This window comes from Ylistrum balloti, unplaced genomic scaffold (assembly GCF_031769215.1).
Source record: "Ylistrum balloti isolate Yb309-2 unplaced genomic scaffold, AGI_CSIRO_Ybal_v1 Utg369600, whole genome shotgun sequence".
Classification (NCBI taxonomy): domain Eukaryota; kingdom Metazoa; phylum Mollusca; class Bivalvia; order Pectinida; family Pectinidae; genus Ylistrum; species Ylistrum balloti.
In genome coordinates, this window is record NW_026781881.1 from 165653 (window position 1) to 182272 (window position 16620).

The 16620-nt window shown below is 34.8% G+C and overlaps 1 protein-coding gene across 1 annotated transcript in view; it reads left to right on the forward strand.

Moving 5' to 3' along the window:
- Nucleotides 1–3504: 3504 nt before the first annotated feature.
- The window catches only part of LOC132545776 (DNA replication ATP-dependent helicase/nuclease DNA2-like), a 78947-nt gene continuing 65831 nt past the window's right edge, over nt 3505–16620 (forward strand). Inside the window, exons 1-2 of the mRNA XM_060209468.1 lie at nt 3505–3558; nt 5072–5281. Of these exons, the coding sequence (XP_060065451.1) occupies nt 3505–3558; nt 5072–5281 (264 nt within the window). The remainder of the gene's footprint in view (nt 3559–5071; nt 5282–16620) is intronic.

The following is a 16620-nucleotide window of genomic DNA, read 5'->3' on the forward strand; positions in this document are numbered from 1 at the left end:
TACTGAAAGTACTTGCTACTTAGATACTTGATTTAACGGCCGCTGCTGATTGTAACGAGCACCATAAACTGGAAGTCCTGCATTTTCCGTACTTTCCCATGTGCAAATGAATATTTTTAGTTGTATAATATCCTATGACTAAACAAATGTGACTTGGGCAAAAGAATTTGAAAAAGCTATGTTTAAAGTGATTTCAGCTATTTTTAGAATTCCATACACCAATTGGTATATAATAAGCCAGTTTGTGTATTACATGAAAAGTTGTGGTTTATCTTGATCCGATTAAATGAAAGATTGCTACAATTACTGTATAGACACAGAAGACAGTTATGCTACATATTGTAGACACTGATGGATGGAATTTGCTTTCTAATGTTAGATTCCTGTGTAGTGAAACGATCACCCACCTGCACAGAGGACCATGACTCCATCTTATTTTTTTCTCTTTCCAAATTTACTAGGATTAAATAAAGTGATTGGATACATCTTCTATATAACCCAAGTGTATTATCTCTAAGTACATTTTTCTATCGTCATGTCATTCAGTAAAAATTCTTAAAACAGCTGATGTTTCATTTGACGACCCTAATATTGCTGTGAAACAAGATTGCATATATCCATAACAGGATGGCGTATTGAAAAACAGAGCCTGTATCAGGACTCTTCTTGTTGACTCTAATGGAAAATTGCCCTACCTGAGGCCCTGTACCAGTTGCCCTGTACTCTTCCGCCTTTAGAAGGATTTGCTCAGAAGACAACCACAACATCAACACACTTTTTAAAATTTGATTCCTTGGAAAAAAATATACCTATAATGGAGCTTTATGATCGATAACATCATAACTACCTGATATCAACAGGTAATACTATATAGTGAAAAGGAATACACATCAGGCTAAAAGCTTGGCAACACTGCTGTTGTTGCCATGCCAACATATATATAGACAATTTAGTTTTGGTTCGGTAGTATTTTTGCCAAGACTGTGGTGGCTGACAGGCAAATAGCAATTTTTTTTACATTGATATCAAATCTGTATTTTTATCCGCAGGCCTTACTCAATCATCAAGAGTGCTAAAAAGAAATCAATGTAGCAAATGATCGGCTTATTCTAAGCAGGATTTAGTGGATAAAGGAAAATTTCACCAGTTCTAAGCACAGCCAAAGGGTCAGATATATAACCTGGGTGATAATTTTTCATATAGAAATCATTTTAATATGTTGTTAGAGCAGGGAACAAAATGGTGAGGATTAAGCAGTGAAAAAATCATTCAATATCAACCTGATATTCCTATGATATATTTATAATTCTTCATCATTGCATGGGAGGAGAGTTTATGTGTTGATTGCTGTGTTGTTGAAAGTTGTGGCGACTAAAATCCATACATGATTATCAGTTAAAATCGGATAGGCTTTCCGATGTTGTTAATCAATTACTCGACTGGCTGTGAGTTTAATATTCATTGAACGTGATCGGTTTCTCTGTTGTAGTAATATTTTCTATTTCAAACTTTAACCTAAAATACCTGTTACCTTGAATTGGTATTAGAATGAATATCACTGGCAATTGGCATAATTTTTATGCATGGTGTAAGTATTGTTTTTACTAGAACACAAGAAAATAAAGAGGTACCAATGATTGATTTGAAGAATTACAATTGATCTTCGTATCAGATTAAATGATATGATAATCGATTATGTCAGATCATCGTCCTGTCACTTTATGAGAAAAGCTTCAATATGTTCGTGTAGCCTCCTTGTGATAGTTCAGAGCTGATGTTGACTTTATAGTTTAACCACACTGAAGTTAAATGTAGTGGCAAAGGCATCCAGCAAGACAGAACACCCCTTCACTGCGTGGATCAAACTATTCAATAAAGCACACATGAGTGTTGATTTAGCCATGTGATCTGGTAGGAGATATTAACTGCAGTTTGTTTGCAGGGTTTATTGTTTTGTTATCATGAACAGCTTGGGTCATTTTGAGGCAGAGTCTCCTTGTAGCTGTTGGCAACATACAGAAGGGCTGTTCCAAGCCATCCAGAACAGGGGTAAAATGTCCACGGAAATGTCAACACAGACTGGCCTGTTTATCAGCTTCCTGAAAAACACAACCTTCCACAGATAGGGAGCATCTTACCATTCACATGGTGATTTTCTGGAGTTTACATAAATGCTAAAGCTTTAACGTTTCAACTGCAGTGGTACGACAAATGTCACTTATAAACTCTATATTTATTTCACAGCATTTGTAAAACAAGTTACAACAAGAGGGCCATGGCCCTTAATGGTCATCTGACAATCGATGCATGGATGGATAAACCACAGAATTGAGGTCTGACAAATCTGTTTAATTCAAATTTAGAACATTCTTTAAAAGTATCAGAAACTCAAAAATGGTAAGTTCTGTTCATGGAAAATAATTGCGCAATCAGGTGACAAAATGGCTACTGTGGTTGAAGTTTTGATCACGCTGAAAAATAACATATATCATTTCTTTCTTTTCCAAACAAATCAAACTCAGAATTTTTTTTGTCAATGGTGTGAATGAAACTTGAGAAGTAGTAAAAAAGATTAATTGTTCAAGATAAAAAAATGTTGTATTCTGGAATAAAGCAAAAAGATAAGATTTGGTCAAGATCACTTAATGCACTTCTGATATCATTGCCACTACCTAATAATGTTGTAGGCCAAATTTGTTGATATCTACCCAGGCGTTAAGAACAATTAGTGTTCTGGAGCAGATATTGTCTATAACTATCCCTTTTGGAGCCCCGATATTTCAGACCGCATTTGGTTTATATCAATTTAAGCATCAAGGAAGAATAGCATTTTGAAGCAAAATTATAGACTAACTTTTTTATTTAGGGCCCCACCCTAGGTCCCTTAGGGTCAAATCAATATTCTGAATTAAAAAAAATGATAACCCATCTGCAGTAACATCTCAGATGAAATTTGGTTGAAATCTACCCCAGCATTAAGAAGAAGTAGGGTTTTGAATTAAAATATTGTGTAGCTTGCCTTTTTGGTTCACTGTCCCCAAGTCCCTAAAGGTCGAATCAACGACCCACGTTAAGCAATAGTAGTGTGTTATAGGAAAAGCTTACAGACGGTGCACGATGATAGACCATGCATGATAGCAATAGATCATCTGGACCTTTTTGGTCAGATGACCTAAAAAAGATATTATCATTCTTGGCATGGAAGGAAGCACCACAGGGTCTATCTGTGGGAGGAAACCTGTGAAACTAGATGAAGCATTCAGGTAGGTTATCATCCCATACCTTGTATGCAATCCACGAACCAAACCCTGTTAAATGTTACCACTGTATCATGCAAAAACCATACTACTGACACTTAAATTCAGTGTAATTTCAACAATGAAATTAAAGTTCCCGTCCTATGAGTAATAACTGAATACAAAGGATTTAAAATCTAATCACAACCCATTGTTAATATTACAATATAATCAAACTGGCTTATCAACGGTATTAAGACAGATTAGTATGGCCTTAAGAACAGTCAGCAGGCCTATTGATGCTGGTGGACCAGACTGCACAGTAACCTAAAAGCCCTATATTTTCATTAATAGATAAATAAATAAATTAATTGATAAATAAAAACTATGTCATTCTGAAGGCATTTATATTTGTGTTATTTTCACAGGGTTTATTGTCTTCAAAACAGCCATTAGATCATACCAAGGAGGGTGGAATTCGCGAATGTAAAACAGATCACAGAAAGAAACAGCAGACATGAAAGATAACAAATGATCAAGATCCCAAGCAAAGGAGTCACTTATCTATCTGCATTATTTCAATGTCCCAACAGTATAACACAAGGAAAAAGCTTCCATCCTACAGAGGCTGGCTACTAACCAACTTCCAGTATGATCATGTAGGGGAATAAGCAGGCCATATGCCTGGACTTTATGATGTCTCCTGAACAGAAGACATCGAAGAAAGCATCCCTGACCTGCGACTCGTAGGCCCTCAATTTATATCTCGTCTTTTTGCGACCTGTAGTTAGTTATACTACAGGTTTAATTTTAAATGTATATCTACTTATTTTTTATTATCATAAAAGCATGCTTGAGGCCCTGAAACCCTACAGCAGATCTTAACAAACTGACCCTAATCCCACATGGACAGCCATCATATATCTTATGGAAGATGTTGGAGTGAAGTGCCTAAGTCAGAGATCACATCAGTAGTACAAGAGATATACAAATTCAATTTTCCAGATAAATACAGACTGGCCATGATGTCTGCAGCCTAACACACTGAGCGACACACAATCTCTGAATGCATGAATATCTGTAAGGTGGATTAAGATTTACACAAAAGCATGTAAGGAATATATTACCTCAGTCTTTAATGCGCAGTCCTTGTCAAATTCTGAATACTGCAATGGATACAATATATGTTAAGCAAGTTTCATGTCATTCTGGGGGAAAAACATCTCTCCATCAATTTAGAAATCTCAAAGTTAAATTGTATGAAGTTTTCACTTGAGACATAAATTACCACATCTTTGACAAAGCTTGTCAACATTCTTAAAACATCAAGTTGATGATGTCAATATTCCATGGAGAATGCCGTCAGTAAAGAATACTGTGTGCCTGACAAACTTACCTTGCCAAAGTTGTACTACACTCTATAAACAGACATGCTAATGACTATGCAGATGGTTCATCAGTGTCTCCCTTCAGCTGTAAGGATCACTGCATTTGTACACATAAATTTCTCTATCAGTGTCAGACTTGATTGGGAAACCTTTACTGTGCTGTTAAACCCTTTGTGTCTGTCTTTAACGCTAATAGGCTTTGTTTAGTTGATTTCTAATATTTATTGCTTGGAATTTTCTTGCTTTTTCTATGTTTCTAACATTTTGAACTATGAGATAAAGTCTTCACATATCATGGCCACTAGTCCCTCTAGGATGTTGGGTTTGATAAGGATGGCACACAAGACCAGATGACTGTAACTTTTTGTCTGTTTACTTTTTATTAAGAATTTATTTCTGTTAGTGTACAAACTCTGAAAAGCTACAAAATTTGACTATGACCATAAGGCAGTTGATGATGACCATAAGGCAGTTGATGATGACCATAAGGCAGTTGACGTTGACCATAAGGCAGTTTACGATGACCATAAGGCAATTGACTATGACCATAAGGCAGTTGACGATGACCATAAGGCAGTTGACTATGACCATAAGACAGTTGATGATGACCATAAGGCAGTTGACTATGACCATAAGGCAGTTGATGATGACCATAAGGCAATTGACGTTGACCATAAGGCATTGACGTTGACCTTGAGGCAGTTGACGTTGACCATAAGGCAGTTGACGTTGACCATAAGGCAGTTTACGATGACCATAAGGCAGTTGACGTCTTTCTTTAATTCTAACCAATTTTGTTTCATATTGTTATAATCAAATGTTCATCAGTGTAAACACACAAACTTTGACATTGACCTTTGCTTCTGATGACCTTGACTTTTAACCTCGCATTTGAAAACAGAACAACTTGACCAAAGTTTTTAAAAATATGTCATTCAATACCTAAATTATCAGCGAGGAACTTAATTTGTGGACAGACGGACGGACGGATGGCAGATGGACAGACAGAGATAGCCAAAGTGATTATATAAATACTATAGGGCATACCTGTGTATCTCCAAAACAGAAACCTAATGAAGCTTTGACTTAAAGAAAACTGAAACCAGGCATTCAGTTGATTACTTATCTATATATATTTTACTGTCTGAAGTGCTTTGCTTTATAGCACACTATAAAGCAAAGATTTAACTTGGGCAATTCTACAGCATCAAATACAGCACGAAAATATCGACATCAAGCTTGTCTTACAAGATGAAAGGCTCAACTCAAATCTCAGAGAACAATGAAGAAACTATCCCAGTATTCACAGCTATATTATCAGTCTACACTGAACCTTAGCTCACAATCACATAAACAGAAATAAGAGTGTTTACAGTAACTTTGAATATCTGCGTTTGTAAACCTTTTGCTCTCAATGTCGGTAACTGAACATATTTAGCTACATGTAGCAAATGGTTAATACTTGCATCACAGAATTTTCTATAACACAGAAGCTGGTAGTTGATAAGACAACATTACAAAAACAGAATGAAAATAACTTTACGTTCACTTATACTGTGAAGACGAAAATTTAATTTCATTTCAAAATTTGCAAAATTTTTGAATCTAGTCCAATACGTATAACATTGATTATAATTGGCACATGGTCAAAAATGTCTACGTACATGACACACTTTGACTGACATGAACTCAAATATTACACTGTTTGAGTTGGTTTAACATGGCAAAATTTAACTATTTTGTGTAATTAGGTGAAATTTCTGTTTACCAGTGATGACAGCTAGTAACATAGTTTGTTATGTTTACATGAAACCAACCAGTTAGAAAGTAGAGTATGGTTTGAAAAAAAAATAAAAATTCGACCTCTCTCCATTGTCCATTATAATATCTCTGTAAAGCACAAAGAAGTCACTAGAGATTCTGCCCAACAATTTTTAATCTACTATAAATTGTTAAGACAATTTTTTGTGGATGGACGATAAAGCAAAGATTTCTTTTAAAATTCTGCATTTTTTTCTTAAATGTTTTTTTTAACATATATTTTTATTAAATTTTTCAAAGCACATACACATGACAATATTATAACATATTCCACAGCACACTCATCCAAAGATCCAAATGAATAGATTAGCACACCATACATCAGGGCTAGAAAAAACTATTTTCAGCTACTCGTCTGTTGGGCAAGTGAAACTTGAAATTCACTTGCCCGAATCCAATATTCACTCACCCGAAGAAAAAAGGGCAACAAAACATAATTTAAGGAACACAAATTTTATTATCAATTTCTATATTAAATGTTTGAACTCAACACTTGCTTTTATTGTTTTACTCATATTTAATTCACTGTTAACACCAGCGAGAACATTGACTTTTTGACAGTAACTACGTACACAAAACAATCTTGTTTGCAATATTTGTGGTAACGTAATAGGTTTTCGCGTAGTCTGGATCAGCACGAGTCTTGACACGTGGTGTAAACAAGGATACTACATTGATGTATCTGATCGACTATCAGTGGATTTAAATTAGTTTTAAGAGTGTTTAAGTTGATAAACGTAATTTATTATTGAATATTCAATAGTCAGAACTACAAATTTCACTCGCCCACCGGACAAGTAGCTGAAACAAATCACTCGCCTGCAAGTAGCTTTGATTCGTCTAGACGAGCGGACGAGTGGATTTTTCTACTAACCCTGCATACATCTGTGTAGAGATATTCATATCAAACAGTTCACACCATACATCTGTGTAGAGATATTCATATCAAACAATTCACACCATACATCTGTGTAGAGATATTCATATCAAACAGTTCACACCATACATCTGTGTAGAGATATTCATATCAAACAGTTCACACCATACATCTGTGTAGAGATATTCATATCAAACAGTTCACACCATACATCTGTGTAGAGATATTCATATCAAACAGTTCACACCATACATCTGTGTAGAGATCTCATATCAAACAGTTCACACCATACATCTGTGTAGAGATCTCATATCAAACAGTTCACACCATACATCTGTGTAGAGATATTCATATCAAACATATCAAACAGTTCACACCATACATCAGATATTCATATCAAACAGTTCACACCATACATCTGTGTAGAATCAAACAGTTCACACCATACATCTGTGTAGAGATATTCATATCAAACAGTTCACACCATACATCTGTGTGTATTCATATCAAACAGTTCACACCATACATCTGAGATATTCATATCAAACAGTTCACACCATACATCTGTGTAGAGATATTCATATCAAACAGTTCACACCAGAGATCTCATATCAAACAGTTCACACCATACATCTGTGTAGAGATATTCATATCAAACAGTTCACACCATACATCTGTGTAGAGATATTCATATCAAACAGTTCACACCATACATCTGTGTAGAGATAGTCATATCAATAACCACATATATAATAAAATCTATAACAGAAACTTTCATAATTAAAGATTTTATATACACTATACCTCCATATAGAAACAATAATGATTTAACAGTACATACACATCATGCAGTCCTGTTCAAAACATTCCTGGAAATTGTTTGTAGATAGAAACACATGTAAATACATCTATTAATCAGTCCTTAATGACACACATTTTCCTGTGTTGATTTGTTCACAAAAAATTAGTGTTATCATACTTTTTTAACATTAACAAGTAACTTGACCCCTCTCCCCTCTTTTTTATTATATAAGAAAACAAAAAAACTTGATCCTTTTCAGACAAATATTGAAATTTTTTTAAAGTAAAACTTATCTTAAAGTTAGGCATTGCATTTATTCATATTTGACAAATATATCACAATGTTATCACAGTTCTTCAACAGAGTACATGAACATATAATGGGTTAATTATCAAAAGATAGACATTATACAACATCTATGCAGCATGTCAAATTACTTGTGTAGGTTTTTTTCCAGAAATTATTTAAATTGCAAGCTTTATATGTAGAGAGTTAAAAAACATTTGAGGGATCATTTCTATCAATAAAAAGAGGCATTAAAATAAACATTGATCTTAATTCAACACCAAACTCTTGTACATCTGCCTAAACCCTGACACTGAAGAAAAACAAAATTTGTGTACCACATCATAATGAAGGTTAAGTAGAAACATCACACTATTCTAATTTAATGCCTTGCAAAAAACTCATATTTCTTAACACTGAATAAAATATTTTTGATCGGATTTAACTTCAACAACAATGAAGTGAATATACTGTCTACATGATGTTAGATAGAACTACTATCTACCATGAGAGTTGGAATCAAACATTCTGAAAATTGAACGACTGTGTGATATACCATTAAAGTATATTGTAATATCGCAATCCTCTGCAGGAAGGATGCATACATTGATGGAATTCTTAAGATACCATTGATCAGCATGATAAACATCATATTATATGTATACAAGGTATGTGTATATTTGCATGAGATTCCAAGCATAAAAATAGAAGTAAAACTTGAATGCACCATGATTTAAACAGTTCAATTTTTGAAGACACTTTTTACAAATAAACAGTATGGCTTTACCACTATGGAGTATTAATTTACTTACGAAATCAAGATTGCCTGCTGTACATGCAGAGTAAATGTCACGCAGCATCAAATATACTGTACACAGAATCCTGTTATGGAATCCACTAAGTTGTAGGAGATGGTGGAAATGCCAGATACATCACCTCCAGCCCTGTGCATGCTAGACAATAGAAGTGGAGGCCCTCAGAATGTCAGCACTATCACACAGATTTACTTAAACAATCAACATGAAAAGCAGTGATCTAATCCAGAAAACATCAAAAAAGATCTGTCAGCTTACAAGCATTCAAGAGACTATAATTCAGATCTTCCAGCTTACAAACACAGTGGAGACTAAGACATTTCAGCTTACAAACACAAAAAAGACTAAAGAACTTTCAGTCTACAAACACAGTGGAGAGTAAGATCTTTTAGCTTACAAACACAGAGGAGACTAAGATCTAGCAGCTTACAAACACAGAGGAGACTAAGATCTAGCAGCTTACAAATACTTAAGAGACGAAGATCTGTAAACTCACAAACTCATAAAGGGAAGAAACTAAGATCTATTAGTTTATAAGCATGTGGGAGACTAAGACCAAAAGCTGTCCATACAATTATAAACATGAAGAGACTAAAACCTGCCAGCTTCAAAATACAAGAGATTAAGATATCTCTAAGCTAAAAAACACAGGAGATTAAGATCTGTCTGCTTGTACATACACTGTGGAGTGGAGACTATATAGCTAAGATCTGTCCACTTACAAACACAGAGGAGACTGAGATCTGTCTGCTTGTACATACACAGTGGAGTGGAGACTATATAGCTAAGATCTGTCTACTTACAAACACAGAGGAGACTAAGATCGGTCTGCTTGTACATACACTGTGGAGTGGAGACTATATAGCTAAGATCTGTCTACTTACAAACACAGAGGAGACTAAGATCTGTCAGCTTGTACATACACAGTGGAGTGGAGACTATATAGCTAAGATCTGTCTACTTACAAACACAGAGGAGACTAAGATCTGACAGCTCACAAAAATGGAGAGATTAATCTCTGTAAGTTTCCAAAAATAAAGACGACTAGGCTATTTCAGCTTACAAACATAAATAAGACTAAGATCTGTCTGCTTACAAACATATTGGAGACTAATCAAGTCCCATCAGCTAACAAACACAGAAGAGACTAAGATCTGTCATCTTCAAAACTCGGATCAAGAGAAGACTTAAGGTCAATCTGCTTACAAACACAGCCTAGTTAAAGATCTGTCCACTTACAAAGAGAAGTGATTAAACTATTTCAGCATACAAACTCAGATCAAAAGGAGACTGAGATCTGTCATCCTATACAAACAAAAGGAGATTAAGATCCGTCATCTTGCACAAACACAGAGAAGACTGAGACCTATTAGCTTACAAACACAAAGAGAAAAAAATTTGTGTATGAAATGGTAAAGATTGGGCCGACTTTTATGCCTGTACCTTCATTCTATTTACACGAATGTAGAAAATAATGTTAAACACAGCTTATAGTCAAATTGACTAAAATACATTGTTACACTTTTTGTACTTCCTTCAATAATCTTTTTACCATGCATTTCGTCACACTATTTTTCTACCTTAGAGTACATAGGATTATATTACAGCTGGAAAAAGTCTGCTGAGTCTAACCATCTTGTACACTACATATGTCACTGCTAGTACGCTTCACACTAGTCATTTGTCTGATGAAGTTGATTGTGTAGTCATTGAAATGTCACACTTAAATCTTCTATTTGTTCATTGTAAGAATTTCTATTTTTACTAAAATTAAATAATATTTATATCATACAAGTCAAGAAAACATTAAATTAGGTTGTGCATCTTTATTTTATGTAGAAAGTGACTGAATGAGATCAAAATCAAGGAACTATTACTGAATCATATCATCATCTCATAAGAAAATGCCATATAAGGAAGTAAGCCAAACCCACTATTTTCATATTTTCGTTGAATAAGACCATATTAATGTATACGTGTATGTTTAAGTCCACACTGTACTTTGGCCCCTTTTCTATACACTAGTCTCCAAGTCTCACATCCCTTGTATGGTATCTTAGGCTAAGCATTTTAAAAGTGTTTTAATCATGTGAAGAAGCATTAAAAGGTGGTAGAGTTGTGCAGTGGTAATGCACTTGCTTTTCACCTAGTCGTCACAGTTCCATCCCTAGGTACTTTGGTTTCCTCCCACGGATAGATTAACATAAGTTTAAAAGTTGTTTCACATAAAATATATAAAGTTTATATATATATATAAAAAAATATTGATAAACCACAGTGGATTTTCTAGCCTTCCTTCTTTTGACACTGAGACTAATCAATATACTGGGTAACTGTAGTAAAACAGATCTGATTAATTTGTCTTTATAACCAAAATTTTAACGATAAAGAATTGATTTTCAATACTAGGTGTCAATGCAGTTTTAACAAACATTCTGTAGCTATTTCCAGATAGACAATCAAAGTAACTAATTATAGATATCTGTAGTCTCTTAGAAAGTCAGAACTACGGGCACAAATAAACAGTCTCTTAGAAAGTCAGGTCTACGGGCACAAATAAACAGTCTCTTAGAAAGTCAGGTCTATGGGCACAAATAAACAGTCTCTTAGAAAGTCAGGTCTACGGGCACAAATAAACAGTCTCTTAGAAAGTCAGGTCTACGGGCACAAATAAACAGTCTCTTAGAAAGTCAGATCTATGGGCACAAATAAACAGTCTCTTAGAAAGTCAGGTCTACGGGCACAAATAAACAGTCTCTTAGAAAGTCAGATCTACGGGCACAAATAAACAGTCTCTTAGAAAGTCAGGTCTACGGGCACAAATAAACAGTCTCTTAGAAAGTCAGGTCTACGGGCACAAATAAACAGTCTCTTAGAAAGTCAGATCTACGGGCACAAATAAACAGTCTCTTAGAAAGTCAGATCTACGGGCACAAATAAACAGTCTCTTAGAAAGTCAGGTCTACGGGCACAAATAAACAGTCTCTTAGAAAGTCAGGTCTACGGGCACAAATAAACAGTCTCTTAGAAAGTCAGGTCTACGGGCACAAATAAACAGTCTCTTAGAAAGTCAGGTCTACGGGCACAAATAAACAGTCTCTTAGAAAGTCAGAAAAACTGCACAAAAAAACAATCTCGTAAAAAGTCAGGTCTACGGGCACAAATAAACAGTCTCTTAGAAAGTCAAATCTACGGGCACAAATAAACAGTCTCTTAGAACCTACGGGCACAAATAAACAGTCTCTTAGAAAGTCAGGTCTACGGGCACAAATAAACAGTCTCTTAGAAAGTCAGGTCTACGGACACAAATAAACAGTCTCTGAGAAAGTCAGGTCTACGGGCACAAATAAACAGTCTCTTAGAAAGTCAGACCTACGGGCACAAATAAACAGTCTCTTAGAAAGTCAGGTCTACGGGCACAAATAAACAGTCTCTTAGAAAGTCAGGTCTACGGGCACAAATAAACAGTCTCTTAGAAAGTCAGGTCTACGGGCACAAATAAACAGTCTCTTAGAAAGTCAGGTCTACGGGCACAAATAAACAGTCTCTTAGAAAGTCAGGTCTACGGGCACAAATAAACAGTCTCTTAGAAAGTCAGGTCTACGGGCACAAATAAACAGTCTCTTAGAAAGTCAGGTCTACGGGCACAAATAAACAGTCTCTTAGAAAGTCAGGTCTACGGGCACAAATAAACAGTCTCTTAGAAAGTCAGGTCTACGGGCACAAATAAACAGTCTCTTAGAAAGTCAGGTCTACGGGCACAAATAAACAGTCTCTTAGAAAGTCAGGTCTACGGGCACAAATAAACAGTCTCTTAGAAAGTCAGGTCTACGGGCACAAATAAACAGTCTCTTAGAAAGTCAGACCTACGGGCACAAATAAACAGTCTCTTAGAAAGTCAGACCTACGGGCACAAATAAACAGTCTCTTAGAAAGTCAGGTCTACGGGCACAAATAAACAGTCTCTTAGAAAGTCAGAACTACGGGCACAAATAAACAGTCTCTTAGAAAGTCAAATCTACGGACACAAATAAACAGTCTCTTAGAAAGACAGGTCTACGGGCACAAATAAACAGTCTCTTAGAAAGTCAGGTCTACGGGCACAAATAAACAGTCTCTTAGAAAGTCAGGCCTACGGGCACAAATAAACAGTCTCTTAGAAAGTCAGAACTACGGGCACAAATAAACAGTCTCTTAGAAAGTCAGGTCTACGGGCACAAATAAACAGTCTCTTAGAAAGTCAGATCTACGGGCACAAATAAACAGTCTCTTAGAAAGTCAGGTCTACGGGCACAAATAAACAATAACAAGAAATGAAAGTAAACTTCAGATTAATCAGCAGCTGTAATGAAGAAAAGTTACCTATCCTCAAGTATGACCATGGTGATAACATGATCCATTCAGATTCATCTATAATAATATTTCAATATATGACTGGTTTTATCTTTTTATATAACAAGATTATAGAAATATATAGAATATTTTTATAAAAAATTCCAAACCTTCTCTAAAACCAAAAAAAAAAAAAAATTAGTTGATGATAAATATTTATGAGCAAAAAAATAAATATAAAATTGTAAACTTATATGTAAATGCAAACTATCATAGTCAACATCATCCAGACTCAGAATGAAATGTTTAAAAATATGATGGCAACTTGCAAATTGGGATATGGTACCCATCGGTAAAAACAGTGGCATATGTGGAACATTGTAAAATGTGTTGAATTCATATTACTATCTACTGAAACACTAACATTTTGGATTGAAAAAATGACAGGATTCATTTCATTCTCTTTCACATTAGATATCACAATGTGTACTTGTCTGCTTGGCAGAAGTTTTTCAGTATAGAGAGTCTACATTGGGTCTAATGACTACAGATTTACTATTTATTCCAATTGGTGTTTATGACGAATATTTGTGAGTCTTATGATTGTATAATTGTTTATACGTCATAATAAGGATAGTCTTCGTGCATTTGTCGTAGTGAAAGACCATAAATATTTCACAAAGTAAACTTGCATACATTCCGTGCTACGCATGCCGATCACCTGCAATACAGAGTTGGGGCCTGATCTGTTTTGTATCAGCTGGTGCTTGCACAATATAAAAGTGGAACATGAAAGAAAACTTCACTCAAAGAGACCATGATTAGGGTCTTACCTGGTTATATCATAATATTGAGTGATGTGGAATATAACACTAGAGATGCTTATGTGTTATGTATGTCTCAGAAGTCATAAAATGATTATGGGATGAATTCTGTCTTGTAATTGATTTCATTCCCTATCAACATATAACAAGATGATTGATACCCACATGTACTGTGAACAATCGTAGCGGTCGCGGAAAAAATATCTTCGAGCAACTCAACCAATTTTACAAATATAAACATGAAACTCGGTACAAGTATGTATTATCTATTGATGTCTCTATCTTCTTTAAGTAATTTAGGCAATATTGTCTGAAGATGCAACATGATTACCCATGGTATTAGCTATTGTTCTCGCTGGAGTAAAATCATCATAACTCTGTCATTTTTGAAATATGAAACTGAAACATATTGTATATTAATGTTTGTATTATAATCATATTGAGTACATATCTTTTGATGTCAAAATGTTCTTAGAGTTTAATGTGTGACAAGTAACTACGTAGCTAAAAATATGGCGGCAACATATACAGCTGTCGCCGTTGATGACACGAATCCTCTTGAAATGTTTTATGTGTTAGATCCACATTCAAGATGTTCGGTTGGAGATTGGGTGCAATGTCCGATAAGGTAATTTGTGTTGCATTTTTAGCTGACTTTCATGAAAATGAAAGTTAACCATGGAATTGAATGTCATGTTGCTACAGTAAACATGTTTTTTCTAGGTCTCTGGTTTTGTGATTTTATTTTGTATCAGGCTTTGCGATTTGTCAATATTATATGATGATTTGTGTTCTGTATTTTCTTTGGAGTAAATCTGTAAAAGTGTTATTTTCTACTAGTGAAAAATAACACTTTTATCAATGACATATTTCTCTATCTATCACTCACAAAAATGTCATAAAAGGGAATTTTTATACTATGAACCTGGTAAAGAGATTACTGTCTTGAAGGAGCATGTTCAGTATCCATTGAAATCATCAAATATTTAGCTTTGTTTGGATGTTAGTCCCAACAGTTTAGAGAAAGGATATTTTTCAGTTAAATGTTCTACAGACAGAAGACACTTTGTATGTAATATTCCTGTTAACACATTATTGTCTCCACAAGAGAATCAAGTGTTTAATATTGATGCTACCTTTGTGATTCTATATTTTTTAAACATGGTTAATCTTTTTGTGGTAGGGCAATAACTGCAGTTTAAAATTTACAAGCCTGTTTACATACAGTTCAGTGTATTCCATGATGAAACAAGGCGATTCCAATTGAGAGACCTGGAGATTTGTCCCTGGTTGTCCAGGAGTTAATTACCATGATACAAGACATTTCATTAACAAAGTAAAAACAAAAGTCAAGAACTAAGGTACTATCATACATGATATAATACTCCTGCAGTGTCCACTTACATTTTTTATCGAAGGGTTATCCTATCCCAAGAAAGTGAATGTTGGTGGTATGACTACAGTAGCTGGCGGCCTGGTATGGCCATTTTCTGGGGCTAATATCATAAATTGATATTTTCTTGCAAGAGTGAATCAGGGAAATGTTTTGATTTATTTTAACAGTATAATCTGCAAATATGAACTCATCCAGACTTCATTAATATATTATGTTTAATTCAACAGATGCTGACTGTTGAAGCTGTCAATCAGAGGCAATATCTCTTTATCTTACAGATCCTATGATAGCTTATATCACATGTACAATTACTATCCAAATAAAACTTTTCTCAGAACAAGTGATGGCAGCATTGAGCAGGTGTTTTAAAACCCATGTTGAAACTGTAACAGTGTGAAGAATTGAGTGAGGTAGAATCAATGTATACATTTATTGAAAAAAAAATCAACAACATTTATTGACCTTCATGCTTCTGTCTGTTGACCTTAAATTTGTAGAAGAAACACTTTATAAATCATATTGATGTCTTTCCTTGAACTGAAATCCATTGATGGATCTCTGAAATTCTTTGCTTTTGAATGGATGGATTTTGGGGAATTCAAACTATCAACTGTACCACAGATATAAAATACCTGATTGACAGAAACATCTTACACACTTGTGGTTCTTATAACAATTTACCATATCTATAATAACTGTCCATTGTACATAAGTAACTGACGGGGCTATGAAAAGCACTTTCTAGTTTCCACTGAAGCTCCAACTTGTCACCTTTCAGTTGCTGGTTGGACACTTGGATTTTTCACTGAAGCTAACTTGTACTACTGGTAATTCACACTGGTCA